This window comes from Entelurus aequoreus, linkage group LG13, assembly GCF_033978785.1.
Source record: "Entelurus aequoreus isolate RoL-2023_Sb linkage group LG13, RoL_Eaeq_v1.1, whole genome shotgun sequence".
Classification (NCBI taxonomy): Eukaryota; Metazoa; Chordata; class Actinopteri; order Syngnathiformes; family Syngnathidae; genus Entelurus; species Entelurus aequoreus.
In genome coordinates, this window is record NC_084743.1 from 7849110 (window position 1) to 7870026 (window position 20917).

At 38.1% G+C, this 20917-nt stretch overlaps 1 protein-coding gene across 2 annotated transcripts in view; it reads right to left on the reverse strand.

The window, feature by feature from the left end:
- Positions 1–1678: 1678 nt before the first annotated feature.
- LOC133663120 (transmembrane protein 237A-like) overlaps positions 1679–20917 on the reverse strand; it is a 94931-nt gene continuing 75692 nt past the window's right edge. For both annotated transcript variants that reach the window (XM_062067353.1, XM_062067352.1), the window contains exons 6-11: positions 15079–15175; positions 14811–15002; positions 10696–10769; positions 6498–6585; positions 4698–4819; positions 1679–2913 (exon numbers count right to left, since the gene is read on the reverse strand). In XM_062067353.1, the coding sequence (XP_061923337.1) occupies positions 2852–2913; positions 4698–4819; positions 6498–6585; positions 10696–10769; positions 14811–15002; positions 15079–15175 (635 nt within the window). In that variant the 3' untranslated portion in view covers positions 1679–2851. The remainder of the gene's footprint in view (positions 2914–4697; positions 4820–6497; positions 6586–10695; positions 10770–14810; positions 15003–15078; positions 15176–20917) is intronic.

A 20917-nucleotide genomic window follows, 5' to 3' on the forward strand; every position in this document is an offset into this window, starting at 1 on the left:
GTGAAGTGCATCACGGGAAATGAAGTTCACTATTTGAACAATTACCCTCGACCACTTCCGGAGTGGTGCATTTTGGGACTTGGAGTGAAATATTGTGAATTTGAAACTAATGAAGAATAATAATGGATGAGATGTATTTAGCGCCACTTTAAATCACTAAAAAAGTCACAAATGATCGTAAATTGAATCAAATCTGAATGTCTTCATGGATATTATTGACATTTTTAAGATGATGTTTTAAAAAATAACATCATTTTCTTGTCTTCAGCCTTCACAACAAAGATGCCGTCACGTGTTGGACAATAACATTGTTTAATGCTAACAAACAATATAAATATTGATTATAGTATAAACCTCACCTTGATTGGTCATGAATTATTAGTCATTTAAGTTAATAAGTCATGAATTATTAGTCATTTCAGTTAATAAGTCATGAATTACTAGTCATTTCAGTTAAAGAAATGTGTTTGTTAGCGCTTGCCTTCAAAGATGAATACATGTTATTAGTCATTTTGTTCAAACATGATTAGCCATTCATTATTAATCAATTAATTTAAAGATGAATCAAGTTATTAATATTTGTATTCAAACGTGAATAAAGTCATTTTTATTGGTGTTTTAATTGAACCGTGAACAAAGTCATTGATTATTAGTCATTTCATTTAGAAATGAATAAAGTCATTGGTTATGAGTCATTTAAAGATGATTAAAGTCATTGATTATGAATCATTTAAAGATGATTAAAGTAATTGATTATGAATCATTTAAAGATGATTAGTCATTGATTATGAATCATTTAAAAATACGATTAAAGTCATTGATTATGAATCTTTTAAAGATTATTAAAGTCATTGATTATGAATCTTTTAAAGATGAATAAAGTCATTGATTATGAATCATTTAAAAAGATGATTAAAGTTATTGATTATGAATCATTTAAAGATGAATAAAGTCATTGATTATTAGTAATTTAATTTAAAGATGAATAAAGTCATTGATTATTGATCATTTAAAGATGAATAAAGTCAATTCAGCAACTGTTCTTAAGAACACATTTTGTTCTTAGGCCCACTTAAGTTTTTAAGGAGATTTTTGTATTCACCAATGTTTTCTTAGCTGGGATTTGTTTGTAGTTAAGAACAAAATCTAAGAGCACTCTTAGTGTGGCCCAGTGACGTGCAGGCGGGGCCTCACCTGCCATCATGGAAAGACAAATGTTAAATGTATCCAGTGATTATACTATAAAGTTATTTTCCATTTAGCTTCACCAGTTTTAGATTATTTTTATTCCAAATCGCTGAATTTTCACATTTGCCGTTCAAATACTGAGAAGAGACTTTCGGTGAGTCACCAGCCAGTTGAGCCTCGCCCCGGATTGCGCAATGACTGGGCTAACTGCTGGCCTGCTGTGCAGTGAGAGCGTATTGCTAAATAAATTATATTATACATTTGCATAGTTGAGTTAGCGGAGGTATATAATGTACAGTGTATTTTGTCAACAACTGTATGTGTGTCACGTATTTCTTGTGCTGAGCAATCATAAAACTGCTGCGAAGACGCACTGGCTGAGGCTCGCAGTAATCCCGCCTCCTGGTGGTAGAGGGCGCTAGTGATCCCAGGGAACATTTTTGCGACTACTCGGCTGCAGAATAAGTGACAACAAGCAGCAACAGTTAGCGATTGTTTATTTTTTCCTCTCGCCTGGACTTTTAACATGGAGGATTACATATCTAAAATAAAACACTTTTCTAAACTGGACTTTCAATGGAAGCAGGAGGTAATAATTCAAGGAAGATCTCCATCGAGACAGAGAGACTTTTAAAACTGAAGAAAGATAAGGAAGACTTCTATAAACAAGTTATCCATGCTTTTGTTCAGAAGGAGCAGCGCATGGACTTCATTTATAAGTAAAGGTAAGACCATAATAACGTTTTTTTTATTAAATGTGCTTTTTTGTGTACTACAGTTTGTATGTGTAAAGTTAAAGTTAAGTTAAAGTACCAATGATTGTCACACACACACTAGGTGTGGTGAAATTTGTCCTCTGCATTTGACCCACCCCCTGGGAGGTGAGGGGAGCAGTGGGCAGCAGCGGTGCCGCGCCTGGGAATAATTTTTGGTGATTTAACCCCCAATTCCAAGCCTTGATGCTGAGTGCCAAGCAAGGAAGAATGCTGTTATGAGCTTTTAAACATAACCCGTTAACTGCTGCCAATCAAATGGTGAATAAGATACTCTTACGTTTGTAAATGTGACTGTGATGAAGTCAGTGCCTCACCAGCCACGAACCTCACCGCACGTCTATTTGTTCTTAATTGTGACAAGTTCCCTTACGTCTATTGTCTAATCTTACATTCATACAGTGCTTCTCAAATATTGTCTGTCACGCCCCCCATTGGAAGAAAAAAATATTTTGCATTATATTTTGACATTATGTATTTCCCCCGTGGGATAATTCTGTAATCTGCTTGTGTTTTCTCCGTGTGTTTGATGTTCAGCTTTTCCCCTGGAATTGTGCCCTTATATGGGGAATTAAGGGCGTGTTTTTATGCAAATTATGATAGACATGCACGCGCTAACCATTTGGCATTCAGCAACTTAAGAACAGCAGGTGGGAACAATTTGGCCGTTTAAGAACATGTCATGAATTTGAATGGACTCCTCTTGGGAAATCACTTAGGAAGAAAGATAAGAGGAAAAGTGAGGAACTTATTGCTGAATGGGGCCCACTGATTATTGATCATGTAGCAGTGATTCCACTTGATGACTAGAAGCAGGAAAAGAAGATTCTGTGTTTATTTGGACTTAAAGTGTAGAAAAAAGAAATAAATGCTATGCAGTGGACAATGTTTCAGGCAGGAATGTTGTCTTCTCCTCTGGGATAACCTTCCACCTCCATGGACATCAGGAACTCTGCAAACACCATAATATATATATATTATATGTAATATACACTATATATTATATGTAATATACACAATATATGTGAATATATTATATGTAATATACACAATATATGTATGTATATATTATATGTAATATACACAATATATGTATGTATATATTATATGTAATATACACAATATATGTATGTATATATTATATGTAATATACACAATATATGTATGTATATATTATATGTAATATACACAATATATGTATGTATATATTATATGTAATATACACAATATATGTATGTATATATTATATGTAATATACACAATATATGTATGTATATATTATATGTAATATACACAATATATGTATGTATATATTATATGTAATATACACAATATATGTATGTATATGTTAAATGTAATATACACAATATGTAATACACACAATACATGTATATACAGTGGTGGTCAAAAGTTTGATTGATTGATTGATTGAGACTTGTATTAGTAGATTGCACAGTGAAGTACATATTCCGTACAATTGACCACTAAATGGTAACACCCCAATAAGTTTTTCAACTTGTTTAAGTCGGGGTCCACTTAAATTGAGTGTACATCCACTTGTAAAGAACATCATGTCTTGAGTTTACAATCATTTCTACAACTCTTATTGTTTAGTGATGTAGTGATTGGAGCACATACTTGTTGTGATGTAGTGATTGGAGCACATACTTGTTGTTGTGATGTAGTGATTGGAGCACATACTTGTTGTGATGTAGTGATTGGAGCACATACTTGTTGTGATGTAGTGATTGGAGCACATACTTGTTGTGATGTAGTGATTGGAGCACATACTTGTTGTGATGTAGTGATTGGAGCACATACTTGTTGTGATGTAGTGATTGGAGCACATACTTGTTGCTCACTAAAAACATTCATGAAGTTTGCTTCTTTTATGAATTTATTATGGCTCTACTGAAAATGTGAGGGTCAAAAGTATACATACAGCAATGTTAATATTTGCTTCCTTGGCAAGTTGACCTGCAATAAGGCACTTTTGGTAGCCATCCACAAGCTTCTGCTTGACCACTTTTGGTAGCCATCCACAAGCTTCTGCTTGACCACTTTTGGTAGCCATCCACAAGCTTCTGCTTGACCACTTTTGGTAGCCATCCACAAGCTTCTGCTTGACCACTTTTGGTAGCCATCCACAAGCTTCTGCTTGACCACTTTTGGTAGCCATCCACAAGCTTCTGCTTGACCACTTGACCACTAAATTGCTGCAGTTCAGCTAGATGTGTTGCTTTTCTGACATGGACTTGTTTCTTCAGCATTGTCCACACCTTTAAGTCAGGACTTTCTAAAACCTTCATTCTTAGCCTGATTTAGCCATTCCTTTACCACTTTTGAGGTGTGTTTGGGGTCATTGTCCTGTTGGAACACCCAACTGCGCCCAACCTCCGGGCTGAGGATTTTAGCTGGTCCTGAACAATTTGAAGCTAATCCTCCTTTTTCATATACATACACATATACATAAATGTGTATGTGTATGTATATGTATATATAAACATAGAGTATATACATACGTATGTATGTATGTATGTATGTATGTATATATGTATATATATATATATATATATATATATATATATATATATATATATATATATATATATATATATATATATATATATATATATCAGGGGAAGAAGTTAGTACACCCCTGGTATATACACAAACCTATATATATATGTATATATGGGGGTTGTGCCGTAACCATGACAACACTTCCTGCTCTACCTTCTGTGTAGTCAATGTCTGGCCTTGTGGCGATGACGGCCCAAGCCACGCCCACCAACAACGCCACCACCAGGTTGACCACCATCCACGGTCGCAAGATCTGCTCCTCAGAACCAGGAGGCCTGGACAAGATCAGACATGTGACCAAGATATTCTGTGTACATTACATATATATACACTATGTATATGTAATGTACATACACATTACATATATACAGTATATGTGTGCATGCATACACATCCATATACATATATATTAGATATTTACACTGTGTATATATAAATATATATAGTTTATTATTATTATTGTTCGGTCAATGGTCAACAAAATAAACAAACAGTTGTACATTCATAGATTGAAAATGAAAATGTTGCAGAGTGAAAGTGTTTAGTTGAACACTTATTGTGCCTAAGCCTATAAACAAGGTCAAGTACAAGATGAACTTCTGAAAATGATGAAATGTCCTTTGTACAACATATTATAAATACACTACATATACACAGTAAAGGCATGTGAAATATCCTTGTACACATATTAAACCTTTGTACCAATTGATATACTATATACAAACAATTATACTTCCATTATTATTTATATCCCACATTTAGTATTTGAATTAACATTGATCATAGTATTAACTACTGCGTTGATTCTAGAGTGATATCTTTTTTCAAGACATTGGTCTTAAAGTGTTTTTATATATTATATACGTATATATATACAATTATATGTACATGTATATACATATATATGTATGTATATATACACATGTACGTATATATACATACTTATGTATATATATATACACGTATATATATACACGTATATATATACGTGTATATATATATATATACGTGTATATATATATATACATATATATATATACGTATATATATATATATATATATATATATATATATATATATATATATATATATATATATATATATATATATATATATATATATATATATATATATATATATATATATGTATGTGTGGGAAAAAATCACAAGACTATTTCATCTCTACAGGCCTGTTTCATGAGGGGTTTCCTCAATCCTCAGGAGATTTTAATGGAAGCATTCACATACCATGGTTTATATAGGGCACAGAGTGGGTGGGTACAGGCAGGCGTGGGGGCGTGGTGATTGACTCATGTGTTACCTAGGAGGTGTTTCCTTCTGTGACGGCATGCTGATACAATTTCGCTGCGCTTGTTGAGGGATGACAAGTCTGGACGGTATATGATAAACAGTTTCTCTTTTAAGCATAGGTTGCATCTTTTGTTACCACTGTTGTAAGGTGTGCTGGATGCAAGAATTTGCCATGTTATTGAGTATTCAACATTATTGTCTTTGAGATTCCAAATGTGTTTGCTGAGTTCTGTAGTGTTCCGGAGTCTTTTGCATCTGAAAGAAGCCTTGTGATTGTTCCATCTGGTTTTGAATTCTCCCTCAGTTAATCCTACGTATGTGTCGGATGTGTTAATGTCCTTGCGTATTACCTTTGCTTGGTAAACAACTGATGATTGTAAGCACCCCCCGTTGAGAGGGCAATCAGGTTTCTTGCGGCAGTTACAGCTTTTGTCGGTTTTGGAGTCGTTCTGCCTGGTGGTGGGCGGCTCCTTTTCAATTGCTTTATTGTGGTTTGAAATGATTTGCCGCATGTTGTTCATGCAGCTGTAGCTCAATTTAATGTTGTTCTTGTTGAATACTTTATATATATATATATATGTATGTATATATATATATATATGTATGTATATATATTAATGATGTGAAAATGAAAGTTCTCACCACAGTGTGTGATTGGCTGAGGGATAGAGGCTGATACGGTCGCTGGTCATCTGTTGACTGAGGACCAGGATCAGTGCCATGAAATACACTGTCAACACACACATGACATCATCACACACACGTGACATCATCACACACACGTGACATCATCACACACACGTGACATCATCACACACACGTGACATCATCACACACACGTGACATCATCACACACACGTGACATCATCACACACACGTGACATCATCACACACACGTGACATCATCACACACACGTGACATCATCACACACACGTGACATCATCACACACACTTGTAGACCAGCACAATGTAGTCCTCCACATACCTGAGAGGCATTGTCCCCCCCACACAAATGGTGAGGATGATGAGTCATTCTTCATCTAAATGCAAATATATGAACATCCTAGCAGTCTAATGACAGCCGACTTTGTACAGTAAGTGATGTTTTATTATGTTTGTTGTTTCTCATGAAGTCTGCAGTGAATAATAATCAGTCATGAAGAAGAAAAAGCAAACGTTGTGAAATGAATGTGCTGTGTATACTTCACATGATCACAATATGTTATTATACATGTTACTTATATACTTACATCATGTATATATTACATGTTATTATACATGTTACTTATATACTTACATCATGTATATATTAAATGTTGTTATGAATGTTACTTATATACTTACATCATGTATATATTACATGTTATTATGAATGTTACTTATATACTTACATCATGTATATATGACATGTTATTATGAATGTTACTTATATACTTACATTATGTATATATGACATGTTGTTATGAATGTTACTTATATACTTACATCATGTATATATGACATGTTATTATGAATGTTACTTATATACTTACATCATGTATATATGACATGTTATTATGAATGTTACTTATATACTTACATCATGTATATATGACATGTTATTATGAATGTTACTTATATACTTACATCATGTATATATGACATGTTATTATGAATGTTACTTATATACTTACATCATGTATATATGACATGTTATTATGAATGTTACTTATATACTTACATCATGTATATATGACATGTTATTATGAATGTTACTTATATACTTACATCATGTATATATGACATGTTATTATGAATGTTACTTATATACTTACATCATGTATATATGACATGTTATTATGAATGTTACTTATATACTTACATCATGTATATATGACATGTTATTATGAATGTTACTTATATACTTACATCATGTATATATGACATGTTATTATGAATGTTACTTATATACTTACATCATGTATATATGACATGTTATTATGAATGTTACTTATATACTTACATCATGTATATATGACATGTTATTATGAATGTTACTTATATACTTACATCATGTATATATGACATGTTGTTATGAATGTTACTTATATACTTACATCATGTATATATGACATGTTATTATGAATGTTACTTATATACTTACATCATGTATATATGACATGTTATTATGAATGTTACTTATATACTTACATCATGTATATATGACATGGTATTATGAATGTTACTTATATACTTACATCATGTATATATGACATGTTATTATGAATGTTACTTATATACTTACATCATGTATATATGACATGTTATTATGAATGTTACTTATATACTTACATCATGTATATATGTATATGACATGTTATTATGAATGTTACTTATATACTTACATCATGTATATATTACATGTTGTTATGAATGTTACTTATATACTTACATTATGTATATATTACATGTTATTATGAATGTTACTTATATACTTACATCATGTATATATTACATGTTATTATGAATGTTACTACATGACATATATACTTACATCATGTATATATTACATGATGTAACACATTAAGAGTGTTACTAAAACAACTCTCTCGTGTGAGTCACACATTAAGAGTGTTACTAAAACAACTCTCTCATTTGAGTCACACATTAAGAGTGTTACTAAAACAACTCTCTCGTTTGAGTCACACATTAAGAGTGTTACTAAAACAACTCTCTCGTTTGAGTCACACATTAAGAGTGTTACTAAAACAACTCTCTCGTTTGAGTCACACATTAAGAGTGTTACTAAAACAACTCTCTCGTTTGAGTCACACATTAAGAGTGTTACTAAAACAACTCTCTCGTTTGAGTCACACATTAAGAGTGTTACTAAAACAACTCTCTCGTTTGAGTCACACATTAAGAGTGTTACTAAAACAACTCTCTCGTTTGAGTCACACATTAAGAGTGTTACTAAAACAACTCTCTCGTTTGAGTCACACATTAAGAGTGTTACTAAAACAACTCTCTCGTTTGAGTCACACATTAAGAGTGTTACTAAAACAACTCTCTCGTTTGAGTCACACATTAAGAGTGTTACTAAAACAACTCTCTCGTTTGAGTCACACATTAAGAGTGTTACTAAAACAACTCTCGTTTGAGTTTAAGAGTGTTACTAAAACAACTCTCTCATTTGAGTCACACATTAAGAGTGTTACTAAAACAACTCTCTCGTTTGAGTCACACATTAAGAGTGTTACTAAAACAACTCTCTCATTTGAGTCACACATTAAGAGTGTTACTAAAACAACTCTCTCGTTTGAGTCACACATTAAGAGTGTTACTAAAACAACTCTCTCATTTGAGTCACACATTAAGAGTGTTACTAAAACAACTCTCTCGTTTGAGTCACACATTAAGAGTGTTACTAAAACAACTCTCTCGTTTGAGTCACACATTAAGAGTGTTACTAAAACAACTCTCTCGTTTGAGTCACACATTAAGAGTGTTACTAAAACAACTCTCTCGTTTGAGTCACACATTAAGAGTGTTACTAAAACAACTCTCTCGTTTGAGTCACACATTAAGAGTGTTACTAAAACAACTCTCTCATTTGAGTCACACATTAAGAGTGTTACTAAAACAACTCTCTCATTTGAGTCACACATTAAGAGTGTTACTAAAACAACTCTCTCATTTGAGTCACACATTAAGAGTGTTACTAAAACAACTCTCTCGTTTGAGTCACACATTAAGAGTGTTACTAAAACAACTCTCTCATTTGAGTTTAAGAGTGTTACTAAAACAACTCTCTCGTTTGAGTCACACATTAAGAGTGTTACTAAAACAACTCTCTCGTTTGAGTCACACATTAAGAGTGTTACTAAAACAACTCTCTCATTTGAGTCACACATTAAGAGTGTTACTAAAACAACTCTCTCATTTGAGTCACACATTAAGAGTGTTACTAAAACAACTCTCTCGTTTGAGTCACACATTAAGAGTGTTACTAAAACAACTCTCTCGTTTGAGTCACACATTAAGAGTGTTACTAAAACAACTCTCTCGTTTGAGTCACACATTAAGAGTGTTACTAAAACAACTCTCTCATTTGAGTCACACATTAAGAGTGTTACTAAAACAACTCTCTCATTTGAGTCACACATTAAGAGTGTTACTAAAACAACTCTCTCGTTTGAGTCACACATTAAGAGTGTTACTAAAACAACTCTCTCGTTTGAGTCACACATTAAGAGTGTTACTAAAACAACTCTCTCGTTTGAGTCGCACATTAAGAGTGTTACTAAAACAACTCTCTCATTTGAGTCACACATTAAGAGTGTTACTAAAACAACTCTCTCATTTGAGTCACACATTAAGAGTGTTACTAAAACAACTCTGTCGATTACTACTTAGGTACACTTGTGGTCCCTTCCAAGGTTTCTCATTGTATCCCATTGGGTTGAGTTTTTCCTTGCCCTGATGTGGGATCTGAGCCCAGGATGTGTTTGTGGTTTGTGCAGCCCTTTGAGACACTTGTGATTTAGGGCTATATAAGTAAACATTGATTGAGTGATTGTTTGATTGTAGTGTAGTTGTGTATTGTAGTGTTGGGTATTGTAGTGTAGTTGTGTATTGTTGCGTTGTTGTGTATTGTAATGTAGTTGTGAATTGTAGTGTTGTGTATTGTAGTGTAGTTGTGTATTGTAGTGAAGTTGTGTATTGTAGTGTTGTGTATTGTAGTGTAGTTGAGTATTGTAGTGTAGTTGTGTATTGTAGTGAAGTTGTGAATTGTAGTGTTGTGTATTGTAGTGTTGTTGTGTATTGTAGTGTAGTTGTGTTTTTGTTGTTGTGACTTACAAAACGATGCCAGAGCTGCAGGATCCAAGGTGATGATACCTCTCAGAGCCATGGAGGCCTTGGCCAGGTTCACTCTGCACAGGAAACACTAAACATCTGTTATATAAATTTATATGATTATATACCGTATATTACCAAATAGTAGCCCGGGCGTTTATTTTACAAAATGGGGTCAGACCCCGGGCGGCTATTAGGACATGGGCGGTTATTTGCACAAGGCTTTTATTTATTTTTGCACCAGCCTGCACCAGGCCATTATTTGGTTACAATGGTTACTGTCCAGTATTTTTTTTTCGTACAAACAATTTTAAATGTAAAAGCTATTGTAAACATACAAACAAAAAAACAAGACTATCAAAAGACAAGAGATCAACAAGGCCTCAACATGGCAGTACTGCAACAATTGTCAAATAGAATACCAATACTAAAAATAAATACATTTTTTAAATAAAGCAGCCTACTGGGAAAAATAAAATTATGGTACCAAGTACTCAAGTATTAAAAAACACACCATCAAAACAGAACAATAATACTGTCACTTATATAAAATAAAGGCTACAGTACTCCAAGTTTTAAATAAAGAAGCATACAAGAAAAATACAATTATGGTACCAAGTACTCTATAAAACCATCAAAACAATAATACTGCAGCAAACGCAACCCCAAATGCAACTCAACCCCACTCATCATTCTCCTCCTCCTCCTCCTCCTCTCCCTCACCCCCCTCATCATCATCCTCCTTTTCAATCACAAGTTCATTGAGGAACTGCTGTTCCTCATCACTCTCCTCCTCTTCCTGAACCACAGCAGCAGCCTGCTGTCTAGCCCTCAACAGCATCTCTCTGCCTGCCTGACATGGCTGTCCCTCCTTGAGGCAGTAAATGAGCTGGTCCTCACTCCCATCAGCTGCCACCGTCAGCCCACACACCTTGTAGGATACCAGAAAGCAACATTCAGCTATGGCTACTGTTTGCAACACACACACACACACACACACACACACACACACACACACACACACACACACACACACACACACACACACACACACACACACACACACACACACACACACACACACACGATTAAGCCAGCCACTTGTTGCACCAAACACCACCCCGGTGTCACTCGCGGTGGCATACAACTCCTTTGCCTTAATGCTGATCATTTTGCGGGACACACGGTGGTTCAGTCCACGAACGTGATGTATCCACTGACACAAATTAGCATCAAGCTCGTCGCTCACTTTCTTCCTACCTCCATCCGGGGGGCGTTTTCCATCGATTGCCGACTGAGATAGTAGTTCTCCCTTTTTTTGTTTCCATTCTCGTACACGTTTTGGGTCAACGTTAAACTGCCTGGCCGCTGCCAAACCAGAATTCTGCTCCGCATACTTCACAATCGCTAGCTTGAACTTTAAGTCAAGTCAAACTTTCTCTTCTTCCCCCTTAAAGTATTCCCGTCCATCAGTTGTGGTGTAGCGGTATCCTGTTCATTCAACTCACTGCTACTGTTGCTTGCCATGTTGAAACTTTTCCTCGTGGGTTTGTTGTGTGTTACGCTATATGCGGTCACCCATTGCAATATGTTGATTACCCAGAATCCCCACGCGACGTCTGCTGTTACCGTAATGACCAGAATTATTGCACCTTTGCTTTTCCTTTTAGCTTATAAATTGGGTTTAATGAAAATTAAATCAATATGATTTTAATCTAAATTATGCAATTAACAGCCCATGGGCGGCTATTTGGACATAGGCGTTTATTAGGAAGAGGCTGTTAATTCACAAAATGGGCTCAGACCCCGGGCGACTATTAGGACAAGGGCGTCTATTTGCACAAGGGCGTCTATTTGGTAATATACGGTATATATATATTAGTATATATATGTATACATACATGTATGTGTGTGTGTGTATATATATATATATATATATATATATATATATATATATATATATATATATATATATATATAGTTTGGACACACCTTCTCCTCATTCAATGCGTGTTCTTTATTTTCATGACTATTTACATTGTAGATTGTCACATAAAACCTATGAATGAACACATGTGGAGTTATGTACTTAACAAAAAAAGGTGAAATGACATGTTTTATATTCTAGTTTCTTCAAAATAGCCACCCTTTGCTCTGATTACTGCTTTGCTGCTTTGCACACTCTTGGCATTCTCTCCATTTGCTTCAAGCACACCTGTGAAGTGAAAACCATTTCAGGTGACTACCTCTTGAAGCTTGAAGTTGTGTATTGTAGTGTAGTTGTGTGAACTCTTGCAACTCCCAAAATGAGGAGTAAACATTGGACTATACAGAGACGACGGACTGGCCATTTGCAACGCCAGACCGAGAGCTTTGGAGAACATCAAAAAATAAATATGCTGCATTTTCAAAAACAACGGACTAAGTATCACAATTAAGGCAAACTAACACACTGTAACTTCCTGGATGGAACACTCAACCTGAACATCAGTGACACATAGCGGCCATTTACATTGAAATATGTACACCCGCCTGTCACAACCAGGAACATGCCAGCCTCCATCAACAGGAGACTCATCAGACACATATTCAACCAAGCAACACCTCCATACCAGAAAGCACTCAACCAAAGTGGATACCAATTCACCCTCCAATACGACCCACCAGCAACTAAAACAAGAACAACCAGGAAACGGGACAACATACTTTGGTACAAACCTCCATTCAGCAAAAATTTCAGCACCAACATTGGACACAAATTTCTTGCACTCATTGACAGGCACTTCCCCGAAAAACATGTACTCATGAAGATATTGAACAGGAACACCTTGAAACTTAGCTACAGCTGCAAGATGAATATCAAACTAACCATTGACACGACAAGAAGATTCTGAGCACTCACAGACAAGCAACCGCTAACGACTCTAACTCCACAGATAGCTGCAATTGCAGACAAAGGCTTAACTGCCCACTCAACGGAAACTGTTTAAAAACATCAGTTGTTTATCAAGCCAAGGACAAGTCCAACACAGAGACACACATTGGACTGACAGAAAACACCTTTAAAAGCCCTTAGAACAATCACACTGCATCAACTCAAAAACTCTACAGAGCTGAGTAAACACATAAAGACTAACATTGTGGCATCTAGCTCACCATACAACAGTGCAGCTAAAAGATGTTTATTATATACCACCCCAACATGTTTATTATATACCACCCCAGCATGTTTATTATATACCACCCCAACATGTTTATTATATACCACCCCAGCATGTTTATTATATACCACCCCAACATGTTTATTATATACCACCCCAGCATGTTTATTATATACCACCCCAGCATGTTTATTATATACCACCCCAGCATGTTTATTATATACCACCCCAGCATGTTTATTATATACCACCCCAGCATGTTTATTATATACCACCCCAGCATGTTTATTATATACCACCCCAGCATGTTTATTATATACCACCCAGCATGTTTATTATATACCACCCCAGCATGTTTATTATATACCACCTCAGCATGTTTATTATATACCACCCAGCATGTTTATTATATACCACCTCAGCATGTTTATTATATACCACCCAGCATGTTTATTATATACCACCCAGCATGTTTATTATATACCACCTCAGCATGTTTATTATATACCACCCCAACATGTTTATTATATACCACCTCAGCATGTTTATTATATACCACCCCAGCATGTTTATTATATACCACCCCAGCATGTTTATTATATACCACCCCAGCATGTTTATTATATACCACCCCAGCATGTTTATTATATACCACCCCAGCATGACCACTTTAAACCAACTGGTCTCATCATGCCGGCGCAGAAGCAAGGCACTACTGTGTAACAATGGCCACACCCCCATGTAATGTACTCTATATATATGTAACAACCACAGACTGTTCAATAAAATCCCCTGAAGAGCAGAGAAACCTGCGAAGCAGGCTTGTAGGGATGATATAGCCTCTGTGTTTTTTCCTGACCTAACGTATATTCCGCTCTACCCCGGTATTGAGTACTGTATAAGGGATAGACCACAGAAACCTCAACTATGTATATATATATATACATGTGTGCGCACCTGTCGAAGGCAGACACGGTGCTGATGGCGAGCAGGAGGTAGAGCAGCGACTGAGCAGCGTAGGCCAGCGAGTGGTACTGATGCAGCAGGTTGGTCAGTGATGACATGTGCTCGCCCGCCAGCACGTAGACCACCGCCATGTTCCACGCCGCACAGCCCGCCAGGAAGCCGTGGGAGAAGAGGCCCAGCACCCTGCGGGGGAGGGGGGGAGGACTCCTCAGCACACTACCATCTCTCAGCATGGTGGGTAAGGGTCAAAGCTCAGGACCTGAAGCTGCTGTGCACCTGCAAGGCCACGTCTCTGGTGCTCCACGCCTGTCTGGACTCCAGGTAGTCTGAGTCTGTGTGCTCCACCTGGGGGCGCCCTACAGGTCAAGGAGGTCATAGTTCATACAAAGACAACCTAGAGACACATGCACCTTAGAGGTCAAGGAGGTCATAGTTCATACAAAGACAACCTAGAGAGACATGCACCTTAGAGGTCAAGGAGGTCATAGTTCATACAAAGACAACCTAGAGACACGTGCACCTTAGAGGTCAAGGAGGTCATAGTTCATACAAAGACAACCTAGAGACACATGCACCTTAGAGGTCAAGGAGGTCATAGTTCATACAAAGACAACCTAGAGACATGCACCTTAGAGGTCAAGGAGGTCATAGTTCATACAAAGACAACCTAGAGACACATGCACCTTAGAGGTCAAGGAGGTCATAGTTCATACAAAGACAACCTAGAGACATGCACCTTAGAGGTCAAGGAGGTCATAGTTCATACAAAGACAACCTAGAGACATGCACCTTAGAGGTCAAGGAGGTCATAGTTCATACAAAGACAACCTAGAGACACATGCACCTTAGAGGTCAAGGAGGTCATAGTTCATACAAAGACAACCTAGAGACATGCACCTTAGAGGTCAAGGAGGTCATAGTTCATACAAAGACAACCTAGAGACATGCACCTTAGAGGTCAAGGAGGTCATAGTTCATACAAAGACAACCTAGAGACACATGCACCTTAGAGGTCAAGGAGGTCATAGTTCATACAAAGACAACCTAGAGACATGCACCTTAGAGGTCAAGGAGGTCATAGTTCATACAAAGACAACCTAGAGACATGCACCTTAGAGGTCAAGGAGGTCATAGTTCATACAAAGACAACCTAGAGACATGCACCTTAGAGGTCAAGGAGGTCATAGTTCATACAAAGACAACCTAGAGACACGTGCACCTTAGAGGTCAAGGAGGTCATAGTTCATACAAAGACAACCTAGAGACACGTGCACCTTAGAGGTCAAAGAGGTCATAGTTCATACAAAGACAACCTAGAGACATGCACCTTAGAGGTCAAGGAGGTCATAGTTCATACAAAGACAACCTAGAGACACGTGCACCTTAGAGGTCAAGGAGGTCATAGTTCATACAAAGACAACCTAGAGACATGCACCTTAGAGGTCAAGGAGGTCATAGTTCATACAAAGACAACCTAGAGACACGTGCACCTTAGAGGTCAAGGAGGTCATAGTTCATACAAAGACAACCTAGAGACATGCACCTTAGAGGTCAAGGAGGTCATAGTTCATACAAAGACAACCTAGAGACATGCACCTTAGAGGTCAAGGAGGTCATAGTTCATACAAAGACAACCTAGAGACACGTGCACCTTAGAGGTCAAGGAGGTCATAGTTCATACAAAGACAACCTAGAGACACGTGCACCTTAGAGGTCAAGGAGGTCATAGTTCATACAAAGACAACCCTAGAGACATGCACCTTAGAGGTCAAGGAGGTCATAGTTCATACAAAGACAACCTAGAGACATGCACCTTAGAGGTCAAGGAGGTCATAGTTCATACAAAGACAACCTAGAGACACGTGCACCTTAGAGGTCAAGGAGGTCATAGTTCATACAAAGACAACCTAGAGACATGCACCTTAGAGGTCAAGGAGGTCATAGTTCATACAAAGACAACCTAGAGACACGTGCACCTTAGAGGTCAAGGAGGTCATAGTTCATACAAAGACAACCTAGAGACACATGCACCTTAGAGGTCAAGGAGGTCATAGTTCATACAAAGACAACCTAGAGACACGTGCACCTTAGAGGTCAAGGAGGTCATAGTTCATACAAAGACAACCTAGAGACATGCACCTTAGAGGTCAAGGAGGTCATAGTTCATACAAAGACAACCTAGAGACATGTGCACCTTAGAGGTCAAGGAGGTCATAGTTCATACAAAGACAACCTAGAGACATGCACCTTAGAGGTCAAGGAGGTCATAGTTCATACAAAGACAACCTAGAGACATGCACCTTAGAGGTCAAGGAGGTCATAGTTCATACAAAGACAACCTAGAGACACGTGCACCTTAGAGGTCAAGGAGGTCATAGTTCATACAAAGACAACCTAGAGACACGTGCACCTTAGAGGTCAAGGAGGTCATAGTTCATACAAAGACAACCTAGAGACACGTGCACCTTAGAGGTCAAGGAGGTCATAGTTCATACAAAGACAACCTAGAGACATGCACCTTAGAGGTCAAGGAGGTCATAGTTCATACAAAGACAACCTAGAGACACGTGCACCTTAGAGGTCAAGGAGGTCATAGTTCATACAAAGACAACCTAGAGACATGCACCTTAGAGGTCAAGGAGGTCATAGTTCATACAAAGACAACCTAGAGACACGTGCACCTTAGAGGTCAAAGAGGTCATAGTTCATACAAAGACAACCTAGAGACACGTGCACCTTAGAGGTCAAGGAGGTCATAGTTCATACAAAGACAACCTAGAGACACGTGCACCTTAAAGGTCAAGGAGGTCATAGTTCATACAAAGACAACCTAGAGACATGCACCTTAGAGGTCAAGGAGGTCATAGTTCATACAAAGACAACCTAGAGACACGTGCACCTTAGAGGTCAAAGAGGTCATAGTTCATACAAAGACAACCTAGAGACACGTGCACCTTAGAGGTCAAGGAGGTCATAGTTCATACAAAGACAACCTAGAGACACATGCACCTTAGAGGTCAAGGAGGTCATAGTTCATACAAAGACAACCTAGAGACATGCACCTTAGAGGTCAAGGAGGTCATAGTTCATACAAAGACAACCTAGAGACACGTGCACCTTAGAGGTCAAGGAGGTCATAGTTCATACAAAGACAACCTAGAGACACGTGCACCTTAGAGGTCAAGGAGGTCATAGTTCATACAAAGACAACCTAGAGACATGCACCTTAGAGGTCAAGGAGGTCATAGTTCATACAAAGACAACCTAGAGACACATGCACCTTAGAGGTCAAGGAGGTCATAGTTCATACAAAGACAACCTAGAGACATGCACCTTAGAGGTCAAGGAGGTCATAGTTCATACAAAGACAACCTAGAGACACGTGCACCTTAAAGGTCAAGGAGGTCATAGTTCATACAAAGACAACCTAGAGACACGTGCACCTTAGAGGTCAAGGAGGTCATAGTTCATACAAAGACAACCTAGAGACATGCACCTTAGAGGTCAAGGAGGTCATAGTTCATACAAAGACAACCTAGAGACATGCACCTTAGAGGTCAAGGAGGTCATAGTTCATACAAAGACAACCTAGAGACACATGCACCTTAGAGGTCAAGGAGGTCATAGTTCATACAAAGACAACCTAGAGACACGTGCACCTTAGAGGTCAAGGAGGTCATAGTTCATACAAAGACAACCTAGAGACATGCACCTTAGAGGTCAAGGAGGTCATAGTTCATACAAAGACAACCTAGAGACACGTGCACCTTAGAGGTCAAGGAGGTCATAGTTCATACAAAGACAACCTAGAGACACGTGCACCTTAGAGGTCAAGGAGGTCATAGTTCATACAAAGACAACCTAGAGACACATGCACCTTAGAGGTCAAGGAGGTCATAGTTCATACAAAGACAACCTAGAGACATGCACCTTAGAGGTCAAGGAGGTCATAGTTCATACAAAGACAACCTAGAGACATGCACCTTAGAGGTCAAGGAGGTCATAGTTCATACAAAGACAACCTAGAGACACTGCACCTTAGAGGTCAAGGAGGTCATAGTTCATACAAAGACAACCTAGAGACACATGCACCTTAGAGGTCAAGGAGGTCATAGTTCATACAAAGACAACCTAGAGACACGTGCACCTTAGAGGTCAAGGAGGTCATAGTTCATACAAAGACAACCTAGAGACATGCACCTTAGAGGTCAAGGAGGTCATAGTTCATACAAAGGACAACCTAGAGACACGTGCACCTTAGAGGTCAAGGAGGTCATAGTTCATACAAAGACAACCTAGAGACATGCACCTTAGAGGTCAAGGAGGTCATAGTTCATACAAAGACAACCTAGGAGACACATGCACCTTAGAGGTCAAGGAGGTCATAGTTCATACAAAGACAACCTAGAGACACATGCACCTTAGAGGTCAAGGAGGTCATAGTTCATACAAAGACAACCTAGAGACATGCACCTTAGAGGTCAAGGAGGTCATAGTTCATACAAAGACAACCTAGAGACACATGCACCTTAGAGGTCAAGGAGGTCATAGTTCATACAAAGACAACCTAGAGACACGTGCACCTTAGAGGTCAAGGAGGTCATAGTTCATACAAAGACAACCTAGAGACACGTGCACCTTAGAGGTCAAGGAGGTCATAGTTCATACAAAGACAACCTAGAGACACGTGCACCTTAGAGGTCAAGGAGGTCATAGTTCATACAAAGACAACCTAGAGACACTGCACCTTAGAGGTCAAGGAGGTCATAGTTCATACAAAGACAACCTAGAGACATGCACCTTAGAGGTCAAGGAGGTCATAGTTCATACAAAGACAACCTAGAGACACATGCACCTTAGAGGTCAAGGAGGTCATAGTTCATACAAAGACAACCTAGAGACATGCACCTTAGAGGTCAAGGAGGTCATAGTTCATACAAAGACAACCTAGAGACACGTGCACCTTAGAGGTCAAGGAGGTCATAGTTCATACAAAGACAACCTAGAGACACGTGCACCTTAGAGGTCAAGGAGGTCATAGTTCATACAAAGACAACCTAGAGACATGCACCTTAGAGGTCAAGGAGGTCATAGTTCATACAAAGACAACCTAGAGACATGCACCTTAGAGGTCAAGGAGGTCATAGTTCATACAAAGACAACCTAGAGACACATGCACCTTAGAGGTCAAGGAGGTCATAGTTCATACAAAGACAACCTAGAGACATGCACCTTAGAGGTCAAGGAGGTCATAGTTCATACAAAGACAACCTAGAGACACGTGCACCTTAGAGGTCAAGGAGGTCATAGTTCATACAAAGACAACCTAGAGACATGCACCTTAGAGGTCAAGGAGGTCATAGTTCATACAAAGACAACCTAGAGACACGTGCACCTTAGAGGTCAAGGAGGTCATAGTTCATACAAAGACAACCTAGAGACATGCACCTTAGAGGTCAAGGAGGTCATAGTTCATACAAAGACAACCTAGAGACATGCACCTTAGAGGTCAAGGAGGTCATAGTTCATACAAAGACAACCTAGAGACACGTGCACCTTAGAGGTCAAGGAGGTCATAGTTCATACAAAGACAACCTAGAGACATGCACCTTAGAGGTCAAGGAGGTCATAGTTCATACAAAGACAACCTAGAGACACTGCAACCTTAGAGGTCAAGGAGGTCATAGTTCATACAAAGACAACCTAGAGACACGTGCACCTTAGAGGTCAAGGAGGTCATAGTTCATACAAAGACAACCTAGAGACATGCACCTTAGAGGTCAAGGAGGTCATAGTTCATACAAAGACAACCTAGAGACACTGCACCTTAGAGGTCAAGGAGGTCATAGTTCATACAAAGACAACCTAGAGACACGTGCACCTTAGAGGTCAAGGAGGTCATAGTTCATACAAAGACAACCTAGAGACATGCACCTTAGAGGTCAAGGAGGTCATAGTTCATACAAAGACAACCTAGAGACACGTGCACCTTAGAGGTCAAGGAGGTCATAGTTCATACAAAGACAACCTAGAGACACATGCACCTTAGAGGTCAAGGAGGTCATAGTTCATACAAAGACAACCTAGAGACACGTGCA